Source organism: Gambusia affinis, linkage group LG05 (genome assembly GCF_019740435.1).
Source record: "Gambusia affinis linkage group LG05, SWU_Gaff_1.0, whole genome shotgun sequence".
NCBI classification, from domain to species: domain Eukaryota; kingdom Metazoa; phylum Chordata; class Actinopteri; order Cyprinodontiformes; family Poeciliidae; genus Gambusia; species Gambusia affinis.
In genome coordinates, this window is record NC_057872.1 from 3,809,135 (window position 1) to 3,836,759 (window position 27,625).

Sequence of the window (27,625 nt, forward strand, 5' to 3'; positions counted from 1 at the left end):
GTGACGCATCCCATAAGGCTCCAAATTTGAAAGCGATGGACGTGTGTGTGTTGGTGAATATGTAGCAGCAAAAAGGGGTTGAAGCCGTGGCCTGGAACTGAACCTGAGGTAATAACACGGCCTTCGTAGCAGCTCAGTTCTTTTACAGGGTAAGTTTCATGTTTAACTGAAATACCAAATAAATTGTTTTTTTTAAATAATTGCGTCTCAACTTGGAGAACTCTACAGCTACGTTTATGTTGTACTAGTTTGCTTTGTCTTTACTCAGGTGTGTTTGGGACATACTAATTAGTCTGACTCCTGTCTGGCGCAGTTGAGGGGCTTTCACAGTGTCCTGTTTAAAAATAAAAATTAAGTTTTCTTGTTAATTTTAAATACATATCGTAACTAAATGCAAACATACAACAGACTTCGGTTTGGCGGTTACAGCTGTGTTTGTAGCGGCATCAGAGCTCGCGACGGAGGATTTAAATGGGCGGCACCATGCTCTCATAGCAACGCTAATTAGACAGCTGGACTTTAGAGATATACCAGATGACCGACTGTCTTTAGCAACTGAAGGCTAAAGTCTGTGGCGACGTTTATCTCGCTCTTCCCCTCAAGAATACCAGCTCTCTTTACGCAGACATGCTAGAGCCGGGGTTCTTACGTTATCTGGAAATGTATGGAATTTTAATTTAGCTTTAACTGGTGTTTTTATCCCGAGAAGTATGGCAAAAGAAAAGTATTTAAAGAGACAATTTTAAACAAAATGGATTTACACTCTGAAAATTTACTACAAACTGAAAGAGTCAGTAAATATAGGGACTTTTCCCATGAAAAATGTATAATAATTTAGCTTTCCAGCTAAAATTTGGCTTGTATATTAACCAGTCGACACATCTAGTGTCAACATTTTAGCTATTTACTTTTTCATCTTCAGGTCACTTGACAACTTTCTCATGGAATCCTTGTGTGGAAAACTGAGGGCAATGCGGTGTACTCCTAAGTCAAATATCAACCCACAAAGCTACAAAGGCCAGCATTATAATGAAGACTGCTCTGACAGCGGACTCTTGGGTTGGTTCCAGAGCCCAGCGAGCATCACCGGAGTTGACCTCTCTGGCTCGTTGTCCCCATTGGAACTCATTGAAACGCCTAAAGAGAACCTCAGGCTTCATGTCACCCCTAAAGAACAGAGCAGAGAATCCGTTAGGGTGTTGGGCAAATACACCAGAGAAGCAGCATCTGTAGTGAACTGGTGTGAAACTCCTAAACTAAACAGAAGGGGTAATATTCTGTGCCACAAACTTCTAACATCCAAACCCTCCGTAGTCAAAAATGACAACGCAGGATCACCAATTACTACAAATGCTGAAGCCTCTTTGAGTAGGAGATCTGAACACTGGCTCAGTGAATCATTTGACTCTCTAGATGTTGCCTCTGGTGGGGCCACCAGGAGTTTAAATATGGGCCACGATCTGGCTATGTCTGGCAGAAAACGGCGGCTCCTCTTCACGCAGGTGAGGACGTCCACCTGTGAAGACGGCAAACTCAACACTTGCCTCCTCCCATCCTTTGACGGAAGCGTTTCAATCATTGAATCAGATTTCAGGGGGAGCATTTCATCTTGTCAACTTGATGTAGATACTCCAAGCCATGACAGTTTGTTCCCTCTCTTAACAAAAGAAAACTTTCCATCGCCAGTAAGCAGTGAAAGCAGCGTTTTATGTGACGGCACCAGTGTTTTCAACACGCCATCGTTTACCCAAACGCCTCTAAACATCAGGTAAGTTTGGTTTTCTTTTATTACCATTTCCTCTTAATCATATTTTTTTCATCTCGTCTATTTAAAAGGAGGCAGTATAAAATATTGACTGGCAAAATGTATCATTGTCAGTCTAAAGCTATTAAATTCCAAAACATCAAATTACTCAGTAACAAAGAATGAAGTGCAGAATACAGTAATATTTAATCAGTTCTCTATTTTCTGTTTGAACACTCCATAATATGGCATCCTAAGCACCTATTTTTCATTTCAAATGTCTCTAGCTGTATGTAAAAATCACTCAAGTGAATAAAGTTCACTCTTAAAATTAGAAAATGTTTAATTTATTGAAAAGGCAAGAAATCTTTCCCATTTCCATTATACAGTACCTATGTATAAAGCTAAAGGTCTAGTGTTCAATTATTTTTTTACAAGTTAAGGAATGATGGGGGGGGGAGGATAACTTGACATTATTTCAATATTTTGAGACCTCAAATAGGATTTTTGTTTCTAGATCTGATTAAGAATACTTAAAAAAACAAAAAAAACAAGAACATGCATCTAACCTTAATGGTGTAGGGGGTAGGGTGATCTTGCATTGCTACAATGTTAATGCCCTTAATATGCTGGATTGTTTTTTTTTTTTGTTGTTTTTTTTAAATAAAAAGGGAAGGAATTTTATTTGGTCATTTGCTGTAAATGTTTAGAGAATTGAATTTGAAAACATGCTAATCTTACCATCCTTCTAACCTTGAAACAGGTCGGTGTATGAGGACAGTGGCTTCAGTTCCTTAAAGCTTGACAAATCACAAGACTCCTCAGACCACGATGGCTCATTCCAGGAACTTCTCATCTCTGCTGCCAAAGGAACCGGTAGAACTCCGACTGATGTGAAGAGGCGCTCCCGTTTGCATCGTCACCACCGGCTTTCCACTCTTAAAGAAGGTGGTTCTCAGTCCGAGGAAGACCCAGCAAATAGAAAGCATGAAGATCCTTCTAAATGTAGCAGCCATTCTACTGATGACGTTTTTGCTGATGTCACCCCTTGCAGCACAATGTCTGCTAGATGTTTTAATAGCCTTGTTTTTGGAAAACATGACCCTCACACCCCACTTGGAGACCCTTCATCCACAGATGCAGATCCTGCTAATCATTCCATGACTCCTCTTAGAACAACCCCAGTCAATCTATCTCTGACTCCAGCCTTGCAGCTAGTTCATGCTATGTGCCAGTACAAGTTTCAAAAGTCTGCGGGTCAAAGTCCAAGTCTCAAGGAAGAGTTGAAATTCACAGCAGCACTAGCAAAGACTGCAGTGACGTTCAGGACCAGTATGCCGTTGGCAGGGCTGATTGGCAGAAAGATGGGCCTGAGGAAGCTGGACATACTGACGGAACTGAAGAAGAGGAATCTCAGGCACATCTTGGCTACTGTATTCAGCAAGCTGAACTCAGAATGTCTGTACAGGTGACGTGTGTATTTTTATTCAAGTAATTCAATTCACAGCCAATCCCAAATTCTTTAGCTATTTTGTAAATTCAATTTAATCATTTCTCAACCAAGTCTGATTTAAAGTACAAAAAATAAAAGCAGAACAAATGCATAAATGGATGTACAAGTACATCTAAAAAAATTTGGACATCAAAGAAAAAGTTCAATATTTTGGTCACTCATTTTAGAAAGTTAAATGTATGTCATAGCATGAAATATTTAAAGCCTTTTTCAGAAAATTGGGAAATTAGAAAAAAAGGTAACATTCATTGAAAGTAAAGTGGTAAGAAAAGGTGCACCAGCAGCAACCACCTGCTGTCAAGCAGAACCCATTCAAGAATTTTGTGGAGGTTCACAAGTATTGGCCTGAGGCTGACTCAACTATGTCCAGATGAATTCTACACTTGGGCTGCAAATGCCACATCCCTTATGTCAAGCCACTCCTGATCTAGAGATCTCGCTAGAATTTGAATGTTGTTCTAAAATCTAAAATCCTCATTTCAAATGAAAGTAGAACTCTGCATTTCACTTGGAAATCAGGGTTGTGCAGTTTGGAGGAAGAGTGGAGAGGAACAGTGTCCACATTGCTTGAAGTCCGGAGTGAAGTTTCCACAGTTGGAGATGATTTGGGTCAACTGTGTTTTGTAAAGTCCTGCAGCCATCTACCAGAAATGTTTTAGAGCACCTCTTACTTCTGCACATAACTTTATGGAGATGCTGATTTCATTTTCCAGCAGGACTTGGTACCAGCCCACACTGCCATTGGTACCAATAGCTGCTTCAGTGACCATGGTGGTACCGTTCTTGATTGGCCAGGAAACTGGCCTCAGCTTTAACCCCATAGAGAATATATGGAGCATTGTCAAAAAAAAGATGAGATGCCAAACAATGCAGATGTTTAAAATATTCTGTCCCTAATTTCTGATGCAACCTTGATCTTAAAATGAAAATTACTAGAAACAAAGGCTTAAAACATTTCACTGTATAATGAGTGACAAAATATGAAGCTTTTTTTTTTTCCACTATATTAGCTTTTGAACTATTTTTGCATAGAATTATGTCCCTTTTGAGCAGATCTTTAAAATCATTTGTGTGTATTTGACAGGTGTGGTCTAGTTTGCAGAAGTTGGAATGAAATTATCGAGCAGGACCACCAAGCTAGCCTAAGGAGAATAATCCACCTGAGTGAACTAGACGATCTTCAGGTACTTCTCTGCAATCATAAGTGTGTTTTACATCTACCAGTGCAGTGGTTTAAACTTTGAGCAATTATGTCATTTTAACATAATACATAGGATGGACTGTTAATTGTTTCAAGCAAAAACACTTGAATGCATGAACAAGATCAGTGTTTGCTTGTCTCTCATGATGTTTAATAATTTTTTTTTGGTGTTGCAGTATGGTGTGGGTATTCTCCAAATTTCTGAGGGGGAGACCAGATCAGCTCTGCCAAATAGGTCGGCCTTAAAGAATATTCAGACGCAGTCCGGAACCTCTAACTACTGCACCCCCCAGTCGGCAAACTCATTGGCCACGCCACAGCACTGCACTTTAAGCACAGGCAGCACCAAATGGGACAAATTTCTGGAGGTCAGTTGTGAATAACCCAGCAAAAGGCAAATTTTAAATGCTCTTTAAAACCTCTAGCAATAATTCCATTTAACTTTCTCCCAGGTTGCCAAAACCCTCTTCCATGACGAGTGCCTCAAGCCTTGCCCTAGATGTCAGCATCCTGCAAGGTGTCATTCAGTGAAAGGGGAGGGTGTGTGTAGCAGAGTCGACTGTGGCTTTCAGTTTTGCATATCCTGCTTGTGTGCTTTCCACGGGTCCAAAGAATGCGGCAGTCAGTCTGCGGGCCGTCGCAAGAAGGACAAATTGCTTCCAGGAAGTGCTCAAAGCAAGCGAAATGTTCGAAGACTGTAATTAAATCTTTACTCCAGTTTCTTATGTGGACAATTTTAAATTGCAATTGATTACATCAACTTTTTATAGCAAGTTTCTAAACAATGTCTGCGCTACTGAATGTCTTTACTTCAGCGCTTTTCTTTCAGCACAGATTTTTAACTGTGGAAATGGGTTCTGATGTACTTTGATTACGTTTTTTTCTTTTTTTTTTTTTCTGTAAGTTTGAAGTAGTCAGGTTTTACAAGTGCACGTGTTTGTGTGTGTCCAGGTTACTTTTTATAATAAATTGCATTGTTTTTCTAAAAACGCCTCACTTCTCATTTGTTAGGATTTTACACGGTTTGTTCAAATTGGTTCATTGTGGTTTGGTGCCATCTAATGCTCTAAAATGTGAACTGCAACAAAGCCATTTTAATTTTTCTTTTGCTATATACAAATGAGTTTAACATTAAAGTGATTTTGTAAAGTTAATGGGGCTTTTATTTATTTTCACCTTTGACCATCAACATTGACGCAACTTTGCAGAAATAACTTAAATGGGTTCTGTTTTCTCTTGTTAATCTTTTACAGTCGTCCTTGTGTTGAAAATGAGTCCATAGCAACCTGGACTGTTTGCAGTTACACCACAACACCAGTTTAAAAGTGACTGCTTTGTTTGTCTTTAGAAAATCTAGAAGATGCCTCTGAATTTCTAAGATGAACAATGTGTGGAGTTACTTCAGCTGGTAAGAGAAAGAACTTATACTTTCAACTTTCTCGAACATTTGTAATACACTACACACTAGCAATTTAGACCTTTTCCTTTCCATTTTAAGAAACCCCCTTTCTTACTGCTGAAAACTTTGTGAGTAAACATTCTCATTTTTCAAAGAGCTATAGCTTATGTTTAGCAGAGTTATCTGTTGCTGAATTGTTTTGTCTTTTTACAGGAGAGCTATCTGGCCTCTGATGATGTACTGGTTTACTACTTCAATGAGTTCTTAAGTCTGCCGGTAATGTAGGCACAGTATAAAGATATTTGTACAAAAAAGCTTAAACCTTTCTAATGCCCATTATTTTTCAGTCTTTCTCAGAAGCTCTGGTATACAACCAGCAATCTGGACTTCTTGAGGTGGTGACTGAAAAAGCTGACATTGTCGCCAAACAGATCAGAGCTACCCTGAAACTCTATAAATCTTTGCTGCTTTCTGATGACCCAGAAACATTTTCCAAAATGCCACCAGTACCGGACATCTGTTTCCCTGTCATTGTAAGAACTTGTATAGCGAAAACTGCTGATGTATAGATTACATTTTTCAATGTGATCTGAGTAATGTGTGTTTGCAGTGCCTCAACAGAGAGGAAGGAATTCGGTGGATTAAGGAGAAAAGACTGCCCTTCTTCCTGCAGAGTGATTGCTACCATGAATACAGGTACAGTTTTACATGCACTATAAAGACCACCATTTAAAAAAAATAAATAAATTAAATACAGGGTAGAACAGGCATTTGTGATGGCCGCTCCTCTGTGTTTTGTTTTAGTTGCTTCTGAGCTACCGTAATTTGTCAGCTTAGTCATCTTCCATTTTGAAGGCCTATTTGTCCAAAACTTGGCTTCTTGTCTGTTATCTAAAAATGTTGCTTCAGTATTCCGGTCCTATGTTGATTCTCCATGAGGGGATCTGTTTTTGAAATTGAACCAGTTCTCTTGCAGCAAAACATTCCCTCAGCATGATGTGCCGCCACCATGCTTCACAGTTCGTAGACTTGTGATCTTACCCATGTTTTCCTCCAGATGTCACTATGGTTATTTTGGCCAAACTTATTTCATCGAAACACAGGAATTGTTAGGAAATACACTTTGACAGGGCATGTACATGTATGTACATTATGTAATTCTTGTCCTTTTGTGTTACGAGTGAAGGCATCTTCCTCTTTGAGTCGCCTTCCAGCATCTCAGAACTTTAACTATGATAGCAATATCTGAGAATGAAGCTTACAAAGTTATGACATCATCTGGGCTTTCCCAAACTAAAGGCATAGTAACCTTGGTGGCAGTAAAGCTCTGACTTTAAAGAAAGTGAAAAAAAAAATTCTCTCCCCCCTTTTTTTGTTTTTCAAATGAAAATGATTGCATAACAGGACCGTCGTAGATAGAATAATTAAAAAACAATAAATTTTTACCAAAGACTCAAAAATGTTTACACTTATTCCAGAAAAAAAAACCACTTGCAAGTTTCTGAGTTTCAAAAGTTGCCAGAAAAAACTTTGAAATTAATCTCAAATAAAAAAAAAAAAAAGGGAAGTTGGAGATTTGAATTTCAAAAGTCAGTTTTTTTCTGGAAAATTTCAGAGATCTAAAAATGTCTTGCAAATTTTTGACTTTGTAAACTGGGAAATTTTGAAAAGTCAAAATTTCTGAGTAAAAAAATATTTTTTTCTTTTAGTATTTTGGTGGAATTGTACTCCTATGGTTTTTTGTATTTTTATCTATTTATTTTTTTAATCTACGTTGCCCCAAATTTGCTGTCATTGTTTTGCATTTCTAGCCTTTTCTAGAAATATCAGAGAGGGAATGTTATGATGGTTTTGAATGAAAAATAATATTTTTGTGTTTATTGTTTCTGGGTTCAGAAAAGTGATTCAATCAATTTCTACCAAGTAAAAGCAGTACTGAACATGGCAGCACTCAGTTGGTTTCTAAATTAAGCAAGCAAACATGTCATTTAAGATTTTGTGACGGTTGATTTCTTCCAGACTTGCCAAGCTGCTGTTTCAGTGGAAGCCAACCTTTTGGAGCCATGATTTGAAAAACTGGTCAGATGAAGTAGACGCTAGCATCTCAGAATTGCTTGACCACTCCTCTTCTGAAGAAGATTCTTCAGATTCTCAGGAGAGTATATCACCGAAACCAGGTAGATTTTTAGATCCAATACTGTTAAGTTAAAAATGTCACTTATTTATTTAATTTATAGATTGAATTTGTTTTCTGACTGAAATCAACAAGGTTTACAACAAATGTTTCCGATGTTAAGTCTCGTCCATCTCATACTTACTCAAAAACCCATTCATTTTCTTTTTTCTCTTTGTCTTCAACAGCAGTTGAATGTGAGCAAACTCAAGAACTCCACAGCTCATCTGACCTGTCAGCGGGTCTGTCAGACAACCTGACTGCTGAAGAACAGCCAGAGGACTTTATTAGTAAAGTGGTTAATCAGGCACTTAAAGATGCTGTGGACATGTTGGAGGGACAGAAACAGGCTGAAACCTCTGACAGCCTCAGCCAGCCAGAACCCTCCAGGACAGGTGACCAACACGAAGCAAATAAAGACAAAGCAAAACTGGAGAGGAAGAAATCAACACCACTGAACGGCACAAAGAGTAAAAGTGACAAGCCAGCAAAGGTTAAGAAGAGTCCTGTTTTGCGCTGGCAAATCTCCAGTGATGATGAGAATAGGCTAAGCTTGTATGAGTTCAAAGAGTTTTTGCGAGGAACGTCAGGAGAGAAGCTTCTATATCTGTGGATGGATATTCAGACACTGACAGTGTTGCAGACGGAAGAACGAAAAAAAAGGTAAAACGTTTGTATTTTTATCTAATTCAAGCATCTTGTCTCATGTAGTGTAAAAAGTAAATGTAACATCTGTCCCAGATATTTACTTCTGTTGAGGAACTGCTACCTGAGGAGCAGCAGTTCTTGTTCTTTGAATGGGGAGCTGCTCGCAAGGTGGGGGCTGTCGAACTCCCCCTGCTGGACAGAGGAGAAATTGTTCTCGGTTCAGAAACTACTAACTGAGCCTCTACTCAGCTACTGGTGTGGTCTACAGTTTAGATCTATATTTGCAATGAGTCCTGTTCTATAGAGTACTGCACACTTCATCCATCTGTCCTACAGGTTACCTCGGTACTGGATGAAGACGTGTTGCAGACAGCGTGGCAGTCGCTCTGAAGAGTATATGCCCCCATTCCATCATTCTGCTATGACTCGGGTAGGCCTCATGTCATTTCACTGTCATTGAACACCCCTGGCTTATTCTGAGCCAGGGGTGTTCAAATCTTTTGAAACATGGACCAAAACCATGTTACAAAACTCAACTCAAGAGTACACCCGGGCCGAAAAATAAAAATGAACACTAAAATCACAAAAAAGTTTTGACAATTTTTTATCCTGTTCAACAATCAAGTATGCAAGAAATATTTTTAATTAAATACAGAAAATTGTCAAATTTTTAATTTATTTTTTTGTAGGAAAGGAAGGTGTAAATCATTGTAGAGCCAAAACTTCAAAAGGGTTTTACATGCTTTCCTTATTGAAAGAAATGTTACTACTTTACCCATTTATTTAGGGCTTGACTGAAAAAAAAAAACTGAAAATGATTTAGTAAATTCTCAGCAATAAAAACATGAGTTAGTCAGTCTTTATTTGAAAATGTTTTAATGTCATTAAAAGCAGATTTCGGAGCAGTATATATAGCATAAGGCAATGGACAGATGTGGTCCTTAGACTTCTCACAATGAGCAGAGAATCAGTTAATCGCATGATAAATTAAAACAAGCATTTGCATGATTTATTATTTTTCTCTTTTTCTTTTTTTCTACCAAAAGCTGAATGACAAAAGTCTTCGGTCAGGTGCTTCGGTCTCAACAATCTCTCTTTTTTTTTTTTTGAAACAATTTTGTCTAAAGAGACTTCATAATTATTTTTATTTACTGCTTCTGTTCTTTTGTTTATTTATTTTGGATCTTTAACATTTTTTCCAGTTTAGGGTGCTGTGGTGGCACAGGGGTAAAATACAATCCAGGAGGCCTTAGTCCTTGATGCAGATGTCACAAGGTTGATTCCAGGCCTTTGCTGCATCTCTTCCCCCTCTCTCATGACATACTTTCTTTTCTAAATACTCTCAAATAAAGGCCACTAGAGCCAATAAAACCTTTAAAAGAATCTTCCAGTTCCAGTGTTAAAATGTCCACTAGAATTTAAAGTTTATTGATCTTTGAGTATGTGTTCTTGCATTATTATGCCCTTACCATGATATCACTTGAAAATGGTCTCAAAACAGCAATATTATCGTTTATCACAATAACATTTGGGATAAATGGAAACATTACGAAGATGGAAGACGCTAAAGTAGAGATTGATGATGGAAAGGAGGAGAGTTTGGAGCCAGACACACTGTACCGGAAGATTTGGAAAATAATCACTCCATTTGTTAAATCCTGACAGCAAAATTTGTTGTTGTGACAAGCCTAGTGGTCCTACATTCTACCTAGAAAGTGAACAGAAAGCAGAAAACCTTATTAAAAGATGAATACATTGGATTGTGTCTGACAATTGATAACATCTCAATTTGTGGCTCATAGTTTTGTCCTAATAGGAAAAAGTCTGGTGGGTCATTGGAGCTGCACTTTGGACACCCTTGTTCCAAAAACTGTCTGCTTTTTTTTAAGATCTTAACTTACAATTTTATAAAGTGGCTTATACTGTGGTGTATATATTTCTCAAGATGTCTGCCAAATGTGAGAAACCATTTGGAAGCAGAGTGAAACCGATGATGACGTCTCTGTTTATTGAGTTCCGGACTGGGCTGTTCTTCACACAGTACTGTGAAAAATCTGGAAACAAGGTACAAACTAAAATCTGAAAGGTTCTACTAAACAGTGGATATGTGATATGACATTACGAAGGCAATTCACTATTTTAATACTTTAAAATAAATCCAAATATTGGTAAATGAAGTACAACTCTGAGTCCCTTTGAACACCTTAATTTTTGGCTCAGAATATTTTATCTTTGCAAAGATCAAATAATAAGGCAACAATAAACTGAAGGTTTAAATAATGTTAGGAAGACACTCCTGATCTTAATGTTACTTTGATTCTGAACAAAGCCACTCTTTTAAAGTTATTTTTAAAAAATAATTTTTCAGAAAAAAGTCTTTTCTGAAAATAGTTTTTAAATCAAATTATAGATTACAGTTTTTGAAATTGTTAATGCTTTAGACTATGGCTTGGAGTAACAATCTTCTATTGAACAACTAGTCCTGACAACTTGGCTATCTTAAATCATTTTGTTTTACGGAGACTAGATTTATTACAAATTTTAATAAATATCTTTGGCATTTCAAATATTTTTGCTCCTTTAGCAATGGGGGTGGGGAGATATAAAATAATAATATTCATATTCCCTAATATTTAGCGCGTCAGCTGCTTTGATTTGTTTGCAACTAAAATTTGTTGAATTGGATCTATTGAACATTCATCAGTGGCTGTGATGGATGCTTGTCTGATGGGTTTTGGTTGTACTGAACTGACCTAACTATCCTGTATTGTACTGTCCCTAAATTATTATGTACTTTGTTGTACGTCTTTGGTAAAAGGTAAAAAGAAATTTATTGTTTTGAAAAGAATATCATTCCCAACAATTATAGCTAGGGACCATATGCCAAAAAATTACATTTTTCAATTTTTTAAATTGCATCTCTCTTTGATTCCAACACATCCACAGACTTTTAAACTGATCAAAAGGGTACAGTTTAATGGAGTCAAGTCATGTATTTTTACCCAAAGAATTTCTGACCATATGGATACTGCCTTTTGTACAATTGTTTTTTTATGCCCAATATCTAAAAAAGTAAAAAAAATCCAATTTTACATTGCTGATATTATGATAGGATGATTCATATGGATGAAGTAAATATGCCAATGTGTCTTTGTGTGTGTGGCCTTTAGCTCTGGATAAATGCAGTTTACTTCTGGACAGACCTGCAGCACTACCATGAACTGTTCCACCAGGAGCGAATGGACCTCTACAGTGTGCAGAGAGAGGCACAGGTCAGTACCTGCAGTTCCTGTTCTATCTTTATGGAAAAATCACCAAGTACTACAATCAATCAGATGTTTAGAGAACATTTTTCAATGTATTCTAAACCAACAACCAGAAGAGAAATGTGAAATTGTTAAGCGGTCCATGAAGTACTCTTCCTTCTTCCCTTTTACATTTACACAGAAGCGTCATTACTAACCCCATTATGCCAACATATTGATACATTCCATTCATTTGTGTCGCCTCGCCTCCACCATTCTCAACTGTGTTCTCTTACTACTCCTGTTTTAGGTGGAGAAATTGCATTTCTCATAAAAACAAATGAGTTCCACCCACAGTTCTTTGTGCCAGCTCAGTCACCTAGAACCATTGTTCTCGACCATGCTGGGACCAAGGACAAGAACGTTTCGGTCCAAAACACATCACAGAGGGATGCTGACTTTTTTTTAGTTCACCAGAGGGATGACATTTAATGTTGTTTCCTTAGTGCCACAGCCAGGAGGATTAAATGAGTGACATTTATTTGGTGTGGTGGCAGCTCTGATGAGTGAAAGTGGTATTGTAAAAGCACAGAGCAATGGTGATGATGAAAGTGATTGTGGTTTTGCAAAAAAAAAAAAATGTTTCTTACTTGAAAAGATTTTCTCATCTCTCCTCTTTCTCAGGTCCTTTATTCCACATATATTTCCAGCTTTGCCAGGAGGAGCATTAATGTTAAGACCAAAATCAGAAGGGAGGTGTACAACAAACTGCAGCCTGCTTTTGAGGAGCTGTTTGACAGGGTGGAGGAACATGTGCTGGACATCCTGCTGGAGCCGTGGACACAGCTGAACCAGTGGGACAAAGAGTCATTTCTGCAGGTGCAGAACAACAGTAGAGATTTTTATGGATAAAAATAATGTCAGGACTTATATCGATAGAAATATCAGATCAGTGCATTCCTAAATGTTGCTAGCTGTAGTTTACTTTCTGGTTAGTGTGATTTGTGTTTGGTAGGGTTGCAGTGCCTTGTAAAATATTCACATACTTTCAACTTTTTCACATTTTTGCAATACAAATCTAAGCTTCAACATATTTTTTTTAAAAAGTGACGAACCAACACGATGTAGCACAAAATTATGAAGTTTAATGCCTGGAGACAGCCATATGTTTTGGGATAATTAAATAATAAAAAGATCAGGAACTGTGGAAAAGCATCTCCTTCCAGTATGGCGCTGACCAGTTGAGACACAACCTACAAAAGTCTTGCTCATGTAATTGCAATCAAAAGTGATTTTAAAAAGTGTTAAAATGTCAACGCCTGGGACCTTTTTTCAGATTTTTGTTTGTAAGCATAATCTTTTTTTTTGTTTGTTTGTTTTCAATTGTACAATTATGCAATACATTATGCTGATACATCACATAAAAATCCAAATAAAACACATTTGAGGTTTGCAATGGATATAAAGACACTGGTACAAAGGTACTGTGAAGGCTTTTTGATTTAAGCAGACTTACAAACATCAAAACAAGTAAAATAATAACGTCTTGTTTAATACAGTATTCAGAAAATCCTAGCCTGGTTCCAAATTTAAAGATCCGTTACCGGCAAATGTTTAGTCAGTTAGCTAAAGAGTTATTGTCTGCATCCAGGTGCCTGTGCACGAGGAGGAGCGGTGCTTCTACGGTCCAGAGTACAAAGAACTCCTGAGGGTCTGCAAGGAAATAAAGCAGCACCAGAGACGGATCATCAAGGAACAACAGGTCAAAGAGTTCATAAACACACTGAGGAACTGTGGAATTATTTTTATTTTCGGGGTCTCTGTAGGCATTGAAAAATAATTGATTGATTGATTTTTATTTTTAAGCAGTTATGAGGCACAGTGGCAAAACCTTTAATGACGACTATGCATGTTACTCAACAGGATGTTGCTAGGTAACCGAAGAGTGAGTGAGTGAGTTAGTTGATGCCGCCACTTTTCTAAAGCCTTTCTTCTGCGTACATCCCCCAAAATGCTTTGTGATTATGGATCAGAGTTCAGTGAATATTGTATACAATGAAAGCTGAATGTTCTATCAGATGTATTATTTATTGATATTGATCATGTGTTTAACACAACAACGATTACTGATTTATTGTCCAGCCCTAAGTCAGACTTTGTTCTTTAGTGATAAAGATATACCCATCATTAGTTTGTCCGTCCGTCCAGCCACCTTTTTATACATCCATCTGTTAATCATTCATCCATTTGTTTTTATGGTAAACATTTGTATTTTTACCTTAAAACTGTGAATTTAAGATGGAGTTTTAATTTGAAAACTGAAAGAAGCCTTGAATGAACAGACAGAATGGATGTACCTGGAACAATCTTCACCTGTTTCCTTTGGAACAAAGCTGAATATCCTTTGCTGTATCACACAGCAACCATCCTCACAGATAAACTGACTTTAGAGTACCCATCTAATGGTGTTCTTCCCTTCTGTCTCTTATTTTCTTTTGTGTCTCTCTTCATGTGGAGCAGGAGAGGATCATGAATCTTCCTATATCTATCAAGGCATTCCCTTCCCTAAAAAGTGGCCGACAATTTGGTCCATGGGCCAAAGTAGCTCCAATTTACCAAGGTTATCGTCTAGTGACCATACTTCGTCAGTCTCAAGAGATCGGACACTTCATGACTTTCTTGCAGGACAATGATGCCAGGTAAGAGGTAGTACCAAGCATAGAGGTGGTATATATAGGAAGATGAGATTTATTCAAAGAATTCATTTTTTTTTTTGTTCCTGTGCAGCATTCATCTGATCTGCTGGTTGGACCTAGAGCGGTACAAGACGATTTCAAAGACCAACCATCGCTACAGAATGGAGAAGACAACTGTGATTCTTAAAAAGTACCTGAACCAAAACTACTTCTTTGGTCCTGACAGCCCTGCCACAAAACAACAACAGGAAGAAGTATGTAACATTTTGTCTAATCTGACTAAAAATCCACACATTTTTTACACCGATAAATGTATCCAAGTTTTATAAACAGAGGCTGCTGCAGCTTCAAATTATTATTTTTTCACTTTCCTCTGGGATCCTTTGCTGCAGGAGAATCGGCAATAAAACAACCTCCTGAGAATTAAATGGTTTCTATTCAGCTTCAGAAGTTATAACTATAAGTTTAAATCCATCTCAGATTGGATTTCTAGACTCCAGGATTATTTCTAGATTTCCCTCCCAGCTGTTGTAGGTAGAGTTTGGATTTATGGCCCAAGCCGAAACCATGCTGAAATTTGGGCAGGGTCAGGCCAGACTTTTTGGCTTGATGGTCGGGTCAGCCTCTGACTTCTGGAGAGAGTTTAATAAGGTTACAGCACGGAGAAAACCAAACGAGAATGTTTGATATAAAGTTGTGTTAATCTATTTATGATAGATTAACCTAAATAGAGGAGCAGTGCAGGATCCTATCAACTTCCACATCCCAGATGATTTTCACTTGACTCCAACAGCGTTTACAACAAGCATCAAGATGGAGCTGGAAGACAGGAGAAGTTACACTGCTTACTTAAATGGTGGTCTAAAAATAGTAATCAGTAAAATCTTAATTAAGATAACATGTCAGGTTTACTTCAGACTCCATCCATCCATCCATCCATCCATCTTCTTCCGCTTATCCGGGGTCGGGTCACGGGGGTAGCAGCTTCAGAAGGGAGGCCCAGACTTCCCTCTCCCCAGCCACTTCTTCCAGCTCCTCCGGAGGAACCCCAAGGCGTTCCCAGGCCAGCCGAGAGACAGAGTCCCTCCAGCGTGTCCCGGGTCTTCCCCGGGGCCTCCTCCCGGTGGGACGTGCCCGGAACACCTCACCAGGGAGGCGTCCAGGAGGCATCCTGACCAGATGCCCGAGCCACCTCAACTGGGCCCTCTCGACGTGAAGGAGCAGCAGTTCTGCTCTGGGTCCCTCCCGGATGACTGAGCTTCTCACCCTATCTCTAAGGGAGAGCCAGCCACCCTACGGAGAAAACCCATTTCAGCCGCTTGTATCCGCGATCTCGTTCTTTCGGTTATGACCCAAAGCTCATGACAATAGATGAGGGTGGGAACGTAGATCGACCGGTAAATCGAGAGCTTCACTTTTGGCTCAGCTCTCTCTTCACCACGACGGACCGGTACAGTACCCGCTTGACGGCAGACGCTGCGCCAATCCGCCTGTCGATCTCCCGCTCCCTTCTTCCCCCATTCGTGAACAAGATCCCGAGATACTTGAACTCCTCCACTTGGGTAGGACACCCCCCCTGACCCGGAGAAGGCACTCTACCCCTTCAGACTCCGAGCCCCTAATTAAAGGGAATTAGTCAGGTCGGATCGGGCTTTGACAAAATACCTAATTGTTTGGGTCAAGTTGGAGTTTTTAGGCCTGATCTAAATTTTAGTTCAAAGTCTGTTACATAAGTTCAAAGTCACTGTCCGAGATCAGACTGACGTCATTTACATACTCCGATTTATTGAACAAAAACAACATGCTTGTGTTGACATGATCTAACCTGTGGGGCAAGATGTTTGTGATTTGTCAGCATTATCCTATAAATGCCTTCAAAACACTTATTAAAATTGCTTTTAATTTAGGAAGCCAGTTCTATTGCTTCTGACTCTATGAGGCACTGGCAGCTGTTCTTATGTCTCACTGTTGGTTCTCTTCTGTGTGTGCAATGCAGAGAGTGTGACAGCTTTACTGCTTTGGCCCTTCACTCGCTCAGTCGCTCAGTCATCCAGTCACATAATGCCCCTCTTTCATCTCCTGATTCCCACTCTGCAACTGGTTCTCATTTCAAAAGCCTTACAAGAGTAAATGAGGGCAAGCAGGGCTCAGTGCGCTCCAAATAAAAAAGGAAAACGAAATAAAGGAGATGTAAGAAAGGAAGAAATCTTCTGAAAAAAGCTAGAAGATTAAGGGAAGAGTTTGTGGGAATAATGCAGAGCACAGGCGGAGATAAGAAGGGGAGAGGTTCACTGTTGGGTTTCTCCTTTATGCACTTACTTGTACATTTACTTGTTTTGTGTTTTTTTTATTTTTTTTTTAATGTCGTTTTAAGCAAAGTATGATAAGCATTCCTTCCCCCGTCGTCCTCTGTTATGTCTTCTGGTTGTGTAGATTCTAGAAAAGGCAGGTGGAGTGGAGAAGCTGCATTCAGAAAGCCTCTCAAACGGAGTCGCGATTGCAATCCAGGAGATAATCAGGCGTTACATTGAAGAAACATGGCTACCTTTGTTCCTCTCCTCAAAAGAGTTTATTGAGCGACAGAAAGCAAAGGAGAAGGAAAAGGTAAACTTTTTGATCCCTCACACTTGACACCAACATTTCTGACAATAAATAATTGTTGATTTAAAAGAAAAACAAACTTCCAAACAGGTTTAGGCACCTTGCATCAGCCCTACATTCATTTTCCTTTTCACCACTGGGTGGCATCCTGCTACCTTTAGTGTAGAAATTCACAGCACACAAGTTTTAGAGGAACTTTAGCAAGCTGGAGAAAGTTTAACCCCTTAACTGTCACCCCAAAACCCTTAGGTACATTGATATAGCAGCTAATAATTTTAGTCTGGTGCTCCATCATTCTCTTCCATTATCATTAATAGATGTAACATGTATTTTTACAATATATGGAGACTTAATATTATTGACTTTTCCAACAGTGTTGTTTTGTATTTCAATCTGATTAGCAAATGGTGTCATGGAATTGACTTCTTTTTCTAGCAAACACAAAATATAAACTCCAGACCCTTTTACTGCAAAGCAAAAATGTTTTCCTGCTCATTTTCCACATTCCATCAAGTTACATTCACAAACCTCAATATATATAATGTGACGTACTAACACAAAGTGGTGCATAATTGTGCAGCAGGAGAAAATGAATAACATGGTTTTCAAATTGTTTTACCAAGTCATAGTGCCTGAAATAAAAAGCCTGGAAGGGTGTACGTTGATCAGGTTAGCTCTGAGTAACTCTGGAGGAGCCCCACTGCTCAGCTGGGAGAATTTGTTGACAAAGAAGCAAACAAAACAAAAAAATATTCAATGAAGGCCTGCTTGTAGGTTGCCATAGACCACATGGGGGACAAACAAAGCTCAGTTTGTGTTGGAAAAATGAAGAATGCACATACAGTGGCAGCATTGTGCTGTGGAAATGTCTGTTTTCAGTAAAACCCCAAAATACTTTTGGTTCAAACCTCAGCGAAACGCTATTCTACAATGCATTTATTCAAGGAGACTGAATACAACTGCATGCCACACTTTTCAGTCATTTGTTCTACTTCCACTTCAGTTTTTGCACATATATTTTGCAACAACGTGCGTTAGAGTTTCTGTTTTTTTTTTTGGGGGGGGGAGGGGTTTTCCAAGGCACTGTGATCTTATTAAGTATTTCAATGATATGCAGAGAATAGACTGGATGGACACTTTAAACTAGAACCAAATTGTCATTTGATCTCGTTTAATTTGACAATAATTGCATTAAATATTTCAAAGGCAGTTGTGATATGTATCATGTTTAAAGTCTGTATAATGGATGTGCCCACTGACACACATACATATACACACCATAAGGTTATAGGATCGGCTACTGAACGCCGTTACTGGCTTGTCTCTTTCTTAGGTTCCTTCTTCGAATGGAAACACTTAAAAGTGCAGATTCTGCTGCTCTGCCTCACTATGTTATCAAGTTTACAGGATTTAGTGACACAGATCTTCTCATTAGGTAATGAAAGGTAGCTGTAGTTTAGCATTACAGTCTGGAAAGTGAGATGCGTGGAAGGGTGGAAAAGATGCTTAAGAGGTGAAATGAGGAGAAAAGGTCAGAGGAGGAGGATTGGAAAGAACAAATGAGATTGAAGACAAAAGAGAGAGAGATGCAGTTCTAGCGACAGGGAGAGACAGCACTACAGGGACGTGTGTGAGGCATCTCCTCGAGGTCTTGATTACTGACTCTGCTTTTGTTTCTGTGTGGCAGATTCTATTAGAAGATAGGACCTTTCAGCTGAACCGGATCAGAGCAAGGAGGGTGAGAAGATTTGTTTTTGGCTGCTACATTAGGCTTCAGGATGTTTGCTTAGCTAACTTTAGTTTAACTCGTGTTTTTTTCAACAGATTTAAATATTAGTTGACCCTTCATGTGGCAGAATAATTAAAGGGGCGGGGCTTATGTAAAGTTGACTTTTTTGAGCTTTACATCATGTTATAATGTTATTCCCTCATAAAGGGAAAGGAAAACCTACCTTGAGTGTTGCTTTTGATTCTTTCATGCATGTTTGAGAAATCCTTTAATCTCCATTCAGCTGTACTAACTGCCTGGCTGGACCTAGCTCTGGCTTCGAGGTGCAGCAGTTACTCTTCAGCTCTGCAGTTTCCAAGCTTCTGAGCTTCTTCCAAATATAGCAGCTCTCCCCTGCTATACGAGGGGAGAGCTGCTCCCCTTTGTTTAGCAGGGGTATACGAGAGTATGGCAGCCGCTAGTCCTTCAGACTAGCAACATGAATTAGCAAACATCTGGTGGAACTGCACATCTGCTGAGCTCATTATACGAACAACTTCTCAGTGCAACACTGGTTAAAATGTTGAGTTAGTAGAGCTATTTTGTGATTACTTCCTGTAGGTTGAGTGTCAGAAAGAGCAAGAGATTTGTTTTAAAGAAACAGAGACCCAATTTCAAGGCGTTAAATTACAAACTCAAATTTTGTTGAAGTCACATTTGATATATGCATTATTTTTAGAACTGATAAAAATGATCAGTTTCTATGTTAATAGTAACATAGAAACTGACACAGTAACATAGTTACAATTAAGTAACTATAATTAAGTAACATAGTTACTTAATTGTGCTATAAAATGGTACTATGTGCCAGGAAAATACATAATATCCTACCTTTTAAGACAAAGGGTGTAGCTAACTACATAATTGTCACTATATTATGTTTTCACTGGCAAATAACATGTTTTACCTATTACCAGTAGAACTGATTAACATTATAGCTTCCTGTTTTCATCCGGTAGTCTTCACATATGAGTACCTCCAGAGATATCCTTCTGTTTCGGAGAACTCTTCTCAATCCGTCCACCTGCAAGCAGTTCCAGGACTATGTCTCTGTGAAAGGAGAGTTACTGGAAAATGATGTGCGCTTCTGGGTGGAGGTGCAGAGGTATAAGGTGAAGATCCAGACGCTTCTGTGCTGGCGGCTGCACAGTTCTCATACCTTCAGAAATATGAAATTTTTTCCCCCAGTGTGTGTGAGAGAAAGATCCTACAGCATTACACTTATTATTTCTCGCTGAATGCAGGACCTCTGCCATTCGCACAGCAGTCTGACCATCATCCAGCAGAAAATATCCACAATCATCAGCTGTTTCATCAACTCTTCCATGCCACCATCTGTGCAGATCAACATTTCTCATGAGCAGGCTCGGCGTATTCTGGAAAAGCGCCGTGAGCTCGGCCCTTATATCTTCAGAGAGGCACAGGTACTGGCTCTGTGTGTACTCATTTAGCTACTCTATTTAGGACCCTCTGGCATATTTACCAACCTTCTGAAGACTGATGGGTTTCATGGGGGCTAAAATCCAGTACTAATGTGGTGGACCCCCTTGTTTAGGGTTAGATGTATAGTGTTAAATTAGTTTTGGTTAGGATAAGGTTGGACAATATGGGTGAAAGCATTTCACAATATAATCGTTTCAGGGTTTTCCTCAGAAAACATGCTAAGCCTGATGTAGGGACACTAGGACAGTCCTCCAGCAGCCCACCGAGGTTTTGTGTTAAGAAATGTCAAAAGTTACAATAATTCTGGGCGTGCTGTGGTGGCGTAGGGGATAGCGCGACCCACATTTGGAGGCCTTCAGTCCTCGACGCGGTGGTCGCGGGCTCGATTCCCGGACCCGGCCGACGCTTGCCGCATGTCTTCCCCCTTCCTGTCAGCCTACTTTCGAATAAGGGAAAAGATCCCCTGGAGGAAAAAAAAAAAAAAGTTACAATAATTCAGAGGTGCAGAATCGCGCATTATAATATGGAAATAATGGAGGCCAACCCAGTTCAGTCCATCAACTGTAAACCTGGTTTAATCCATCTTTACTGTCACTGTTTAGTAACAAACAACACTTATATTGGTGTTGGGGCACTGAAGAAAACCCTGGGTTTCATATCAGTTGATATCAATAATTACACCCAGTTGCAGAAAAATTTTTTTTGGGATATTGTCTGTTTTTTTTTCAACTGAATTAGAAATATTTTGCAGCGCTGAATCCAAAAATGATGTCCATTTTTCTCCATCAGGATTGATTTAGAGAAATCCGATCTTTTGACCATATTGATTACATTTTTGTGACATTATCAGTTTATTTCTGTTAATATTTCTCATCCAAAAAAGGTTTTAGGAGAAACAAATTGTTTTCTAATAGAGTTTTATTAATTAAATGTCACAAATCTGGATTTCTGTAAAGTGAATAATAAGGGTAACTTCATGTGAATTGAACTTTACGTCTCCGTCTCTTTTCTGTCCTGCTGGAATCTCTCCTCCTGCTCATCACTCATTGATCCCAGATTCTCAGAAAATTGATCCATATGTGAAAACAAGTCATGCAATTTGATTCTCATGTTGCATCTACAGTTCAGAACGTTGACCTGATTGAGGAAAGCCAATGTGATATTTGGATTCAGCACATCAAAATGACCCTACAACAGTTAAAAAAAAACCAGACACTTTTTTTGTTATTAATTTTTCATTTTTGTTTTATATATATCTGAAATGCTGACAAACTGGTGGCAATACCTTTCTTGTTTCATCCAATGTTTTCACCCCATGCCGTTGTTTCTTATGAGTCAAGGTTACCAAACCTAAAACTGCTGCAACGCAAGTCACTAAGCTGGTTGTTGCTAGGTAACCTAAGAAAGAGTCAATTCTTCAATGCCATCTGTTAAGCATAGCTGGCTGAACTTGAGCAGCTAAATTCTTTCCTCTGCCTACATCTACCAGAATGTTGTGTGGCTGTGGATTGGAGTTCAGTGAAATTATTGAACATTCTATCAAATGTATTGTCCATTGATATTGAACACGTAGCTATTGCAATATAGAGATGATTTATTGTCCTGACCTAGGTTAGGAATATACTGGTAAGTGTTTGGTTTAGGCAGACATGTAGTTACTAAAAAGAACAGATGTTAATACAAAGTCCTAATATGGGAAGAAACACAAATGTGTGTGTGTGTGTGAGAACAGTTAATAAAACCAAAATTTATTATTCTTCATGCTTCTCTGCTTATCCAGATAGCTGTGTTCAGTGAACTGCTGAAGCTTTGGCCCAAGTTTCAAGTGCTCAGCATGAGTCTCTCCAATAAGGAGCTCAGTCCTCTGCTGGAGGAGAAGAGAGCCAAACACAGAGCCAAACTACGGAAACTGAAACGGCTGGAGGAGGAGGAAAGTGAAAGAAAAGCACAGGTGGACTCAAACAAACAAACAAACAAACAAAACTGAAGTTATAAGAAACCAGATTGTACTCCAAGATTAAAATCTGAACTCATTTCAGTCCTGTATGACCAGTTGTTACAGGAGAAACGAGAGTCCCTTCTTAAGGATGAGAAGGATGAGAAGGAGAGTACTAATGAGCAGGACCAAAAAGACGGATCTAAAACGCCTTCGAGGTCACGCCACAGCAGCACTTTCCAGCGCACCTTCAGCTTTCAACAAAAAGAGAGCGTCCAACTCGACTCCCAGATCTTCTCCCTAGCCCAAAGCTCATTGATGACTCACGCAGAACCAGTGAGAAACTCTTATCTGCTCCTAAAGCAGAAACTTTGTGTGTTTTTGTGAAAAAGCATTGTTATTCTTACTTGACTAAACCATGGTAGCCCAAGTGAAAAGCAAAGGCATTTCCATCAATCACTCCTCAGTGTTCATCATCAAAATCCCAATTATTTTCTTACTTTGAACACACTTCTATTTGAAATGGCCCATTTTGTTCAAAATGCATCCATTACTGAAGTAAAACTCATTTAATGGCAGCTATTGGTTCCAGAACAAGTACAAAGTTTTGACTGATGGCTGCAAAAGCAGTTTGTCTTTATTAACTGCAGTCAATTTAATATATATATGGATTTAATATATTGATCTGGAGTTCATAAAGTTCTAATATTTTTATATACATTTTCCACACTGTCATTTAGTCAACAAAAACAATGTTAAATTTAATGCAAAAAACAATATAGCAGAAACATGAAGTGATTGTTTCCTGTTTTGAATTTATAGGTTTCTCATACTATTGTGTAGAAATTTGGAACCAACGTTTATATACCGGTATTCCTTTTCAGCCCGAAATGATAAATTGGATATAAATTGTGCTTTTTCAATAATAATAATTAAAAAAAAGCCATAGATGATGCGGTTCTGGCTTTACCCCGAAAGCTGAAGAGTTTGATGAGGGACAGGAAGTAGAGCCACATGACTCAGGATGCTAAAGTTGAACTGTGCATACGGCTCCAACTGGTGCCCTGAGGTGTTTAGGGGTTTATAAGTGAAGACTAATGAGAGTGCAGGTGAAGCGCTGTGCTGTCAGTTCATTCCAGGTTCAGTTCAGCAAGATTAAAATGAATTGATTCATGTTCATAGTTCACCACCTCAATGTTTGGGCTATGTTTACAGTTCTCCTTCTTGTTCCTTTGTTATTTCTCAGAGACAAAATTCAGAGAATATATTAAATTACATAAAATCTCATTCACAAGTTGACATATAGACAATGACATTAATTTTATTGTCTCCTGCTCTCTTTGCTCCCAAAAGCTGTATTTCAGCTTCTCTATTAACATAATCTGACATATATATAAGTTTGATGAAAAACAGTCCCCACATTTAGGCAATGTTTATAACTGTGGTCACTCTTAACCCTCAGTGCAGATGGAATTTGCCAGCTTTTGACGTTGTTGTTTTTTTTTTGCTCATTAATTGTGCCGCTATTGCACAACTGAAAACCCCACAGTGACTCTTGCCAAATACTGCAAGTTGAATTTGGAAAAATCACTCACTCATTACTTTTTAAAAATTTTACAGCCATAAAATTAAAATACATAAAAACAAATTGCCTGGATATAATTTTGGTCATAACTATATTTCTCTTTAATAAATCCTGATTCCATGTAAGAACATCAGCTGCCAAACTCTTACAAACATGCAAATTAAATACATGTGTTCTTCCAGTTACTTATTGCAGGATGGGTCAGAGAGGAGTTCAGTTCACAACTTCAGTTTTTTTTCCCCCCACATCTTTGTTTCTTTCTTCATCCATAAAACGAAAAATAATCTAGGTGCAAAAACCTTCTACCGTTCCAGAGGGAGGATAAAATCCTGTGGCTCTCACTGGCATTTCCATTTTATGCCCTTAAAAACCTTATGTTCTTCCCCAAAACGATTAACAAGCCTTACATTAAACCTGTAGTATGTATCTTTTATTTTAAAAGGAGTTTACAATTGTAAAGTTTATAATCTCTGAAAATTGAGCTCCTCTCCCTTCGCCCAGAACTAATTATACAAATAAACCACTCAGTCAGAAACAACCAATCAGAGCCAGGAGGAGGGTCTTGCTGTCAATCACCCCTCCTACCTGCTGTTTGCTACACTGCATCTGACCACAACTGTAGTGGTGGCTAAGCTAGTTAGCGTAGCTCCCGATGATGATAGAAGAACAGTTTACCTGACACAATAAGTTGTACCATAAAAAACTAGTAAGTTGTCTTTCCATCATTAGCTCCAGTTTTTTGGGGATTATCCACCTCATAATGTCAAGACAGTGACAGTTTTAATACGTATGGAAAATAACATGTTTTTGAAAAAGTTGCACTGTAGCTTTGAGATGAGCTCTATGTTCACTCTGTTGAAAGTTGTCAAAAATGTGAAGTATTTTCCATTTTAGGTCAGTAAAGCTTCATTTTAGCAGAGTTTTGGACTCTAAAGCCTGTCCAGCGCTTTGTTGGGAAATACCTAAACATGACGTCATTGCAGCTAAATTAGAAATGACTAGTCCTAAGTAATATTCTTAAGGTGAACAAAAAAAATTGACAGGTGAGACAACCATTATGGTCATTTAGTTGGACACTAACTTCCTGCAGTAGACTCCTGGCGGCCATGACCGAGCTGGATTTAGATGACCCATGCTTTGATTCCACTCAGACCGATAGTTGTGAGGGTTTGGTGTTGAGATCCAGTTGTGCAATGATCTGACCACGTCCTGTTAACATACCTGTATGTCCCAGGGCAGCAAGCTATCAAAACTGGTGGTGTATGAAATTAAGTCTGAATTCGGGGAAACCTGAACAACAGTGGGTGTTGTGAAATGAATACTGCAGAGAAAGTTTGTCGGCCTCAACCAACCACAAACTTTTAATGAAAAAGTTCAGACCAGTAATAGACATGTCCTTTCAGCTGCTGTGGTCGTACTCCAAGTACATCGAAGATCAGCAGAAGGAGGGGGAGGACGCGCTCAGTTCGCTTGAGAATTCTCTCTCCACGGACTCAGGTTTGCAGACACGTTTACTATTCAAGTGTTACATGAAGTTGTAAAAACAGAAAAGCAAACAATCACTTTTCCAATTTATAGCCAATGAAGTTAGTTTCACCTAAAAGTAGAGATGCACTGATCTGATATTAACTGTATCGGTCCCAATGCAGAAAAAAAAATCAAGATGGGGTATCAGTGACTATGTCACTATCAATAAGGGCTGATCTATTCTGTCTAGTTCTATGCTTTGTGCTCTGATTGACATCATGCATTATTTATTTTCCATTAATATGCTACTCCTTGCTGCAGCCACTGTACAGATTAAAGTTGTGTTTTTCCATGTCTGAAGTTATTGGTGTGTTTCAGTGTTGTACTGGTGCAGAGTTATCACCTTTGTAATTCAGTACATATAAGTTTGTGTAAAAAAAAAAAAAAAAAAAAGTTAGGTCAATCCAGCTGTTTTTCTGCATTAATGAATCCCTATTTAAAACCAAATAAAGAACGTTGGCGTAGAATTTAAATACAATAAAATGATTAATTTGGGGTACAGTAAAAGTCACAGCGTTACACATAACCAAGGTGGTTTGTTGTAGATTAAAAACCAAAACTAAATGTAGGGGCAGATTTTTACCACTAACTCTCTTCTTCTCAGACTCCAGTTCCCAGTCATTAAGCAGTAAGGAAAGCTCCCTGGTGCCATCAATCACCTCCGCCAGGGACTTCATCAGAATGAAAAGTGAGTACATTAATTGAGGACGCACTTGAAGCCATTTTCTGCAACGAGCTTTACCTTTTCTGTTCTACTACAGGATTGGTGAGAACATGTCCCAACCCTGGGCCCAGGAGGAAGATCTCTGCTATCTGAGCAGAAGTGAAGGCTGAGAGTAACTGATACATTGATTAGAAGAAGTTGAAGACGTATGATATTAGAATATTTCTTATTCAGGCCTAAGCCTTATGGGGCCTGCTGATTGTGAAAGTAGTGATGTCCACGGTTTCAATATAACCTTTATAGCTGCACTATAAATAAAAGAATATTTCATGTGAATTATATATATATATTTTTTTATTAAGAGTTTCTAAGTTTCAGATCAACAATTACATTTCATAGAGAGCTCAGTGACACCATAAAAAAGGCAACGTGTTTGCATCAGTAGGGTTTGGCATGAACACAAGGTACAAATAACAGTGTTTTTATTTTTAAACAAGCATGTTACATCATTGTAAAACTTTTGGTCAACAGCTGGTATCTCTAAGAGTCCATCAACATGTATAAATATTGCACTTTACACTGGCATGGGGTAATTCACAGAAGGTCAACACAGAGCCTGAAGCACTCCAAGCAGCTTCAGAAAGAATGAAACATCAAAGTGCTTGAATATTTCTTCTGACACTGAGGTTGTTTGTTTTTTTTTTTTTTTAAGACTAACTTGATGAAACTCTGCTGTAGTGTTTTCTACTCTGCATGCTCACTGAAACATTAGAGCTTACATTAACAGAAGGATTTTTACAGATCCACGTTTCTGTAAGAAAATATTACTCCTAAAACTTTACCTCTAAGGCATGAGTGACCAGTCACATTAAAAAAACGGATTAGTTCACATGGTAACTGTTAGGAATTAAGCACAGAGTGAAAGGGTTTTAAGGCAAACGTTAAATGTGGCGCATAAGTCAGACTTGAGGATTTATCAGTGGAATCCGATGCGTAGAGCTTTGTTCTTCACTATAGTGAACTTACTGACAAACACCTTGGCAAAAACAGGATCCACCAGGTAGCGATAGCACTTGGTGACAGAGGGTGGGGGTTCTGCAAGGGTGACTGCAGGCTGGAGCTGAAGAGAGGCGGCAGACGGAGAGACGAACTGGGAGGCTCGGCTCACATAATCCACCAGCCGCTGATACTGCTGCTCTGATAAACGCTCCCGGACGGCGTCACCCTGCAGGGGGACAGAGAACTCTGACATCAAGAATGCATAATGTTAACTATGTCGTCGTGACAACTGCAGACCACGTTGAGTGATCTCCACTTGAAGAATCTGGGAGAAATTATTTTGCCGCAGTAAAGCAAACGTCTGATGTTCCTTTTTAAACGTTCACTTTTACTTTTTTTTTTCTTTTTGGCTAATTCAGTTATTAGCCAAAAATAAAATATGTTTTAAAATATGTGGTAATTTAGCCGAAAGTAGCTTGTTAT

The 27,625-nt window shown here is 38.7% G+C and overlaps 2 protein-coding genes across 8 annotated transcripts in view; one reads left to right on the forward strand and one right to left on the reverse strand.

The window, feature by feature from the left end:
• The first annotated feature begins 10 nt into the window (after nt 1-10).
• Nucleotides 11-26,499, forward strand: LOC122830716 (regulator of G-protein signaling 22). 4 transcript variants are annotated; one of them, XM_044116318.1, is made up of 25 exons: nt 11-149; nt 5,807-5,866; nt 5,957-5,985; nt 6,071-6,133; nt 6,205-6,390; nt 6,468-6,553; nt 7,877-8,034; nt 8,222-8,693; nt 8,772-8,933; nt 9,015-9,108; nt 10,624-10,743; nt 11,849-11,950; nt 12,608-12,802; nt 13,575-13,685; nt 14,444-14,622; nt 14,711-14,873; nt 17,053-17,223; nt 18,908-18,958; nt 19,948-20,100; nt 20,233-20,412; nt 22,212-22,382; nt 22,485-22,703; nt 25,356-25,449; nt 26,084-26,167; nt 26,241-26,499. In XM_044116318.1, the coding sequence occupies exons 2-25, from the start codon at nt 5,845-5,847 to the stop codon at nt 26,294-26,296; spliced, it is 3,321 nt and encodes a 1,106-aa protein (XP_043972253.1). In that variant the 5' UTR covers nt 11-149; nt 5,807-5,844; the 3' UTR covers nt 26,297-26,499. The 4 variants fall into 4 exon arrangements, with proteins under 4 accessions (XP_043972253.1, XP_043972254.1, XP_043972250.1 ...); XM_044116315.1 differs by having other exon boundaries at nt 12-149; nt 8,219-8,693; XM_044116316.1 differs by having other exon boundaries at nt 22-108; nt 8,219-8,693.
• Nucleotides 26,500-26,529: 30 nt separating this feature from the next.
• LOC122830714 (vacuolar protein sorting-associated protein 13B-like) overlaps nt 26,530-27,625 on the reverse strand; it is a 297,339-nt gene continuing 296,243 nt past the window's right edge. For 3 of the 4 annotated variants that reach the window (XM_044116310.1, XM_044116311.1, XM_044116312.1), the window contains one exon: nt 26,531-27,368. In XM_044116310.1, the coding sequence (XP_043972245.1) occupies nt 27,120-27,368 (249 nt within the window). In that variant the 3' untranslated portion in view covers nt 26,531-27,119. Of the gene's footprint in view, nt 27,369-27,625 lie in introns of all 4 variants that reach the window. The other variant, XM_044116313.1, reaches the window with a different exon arrangement.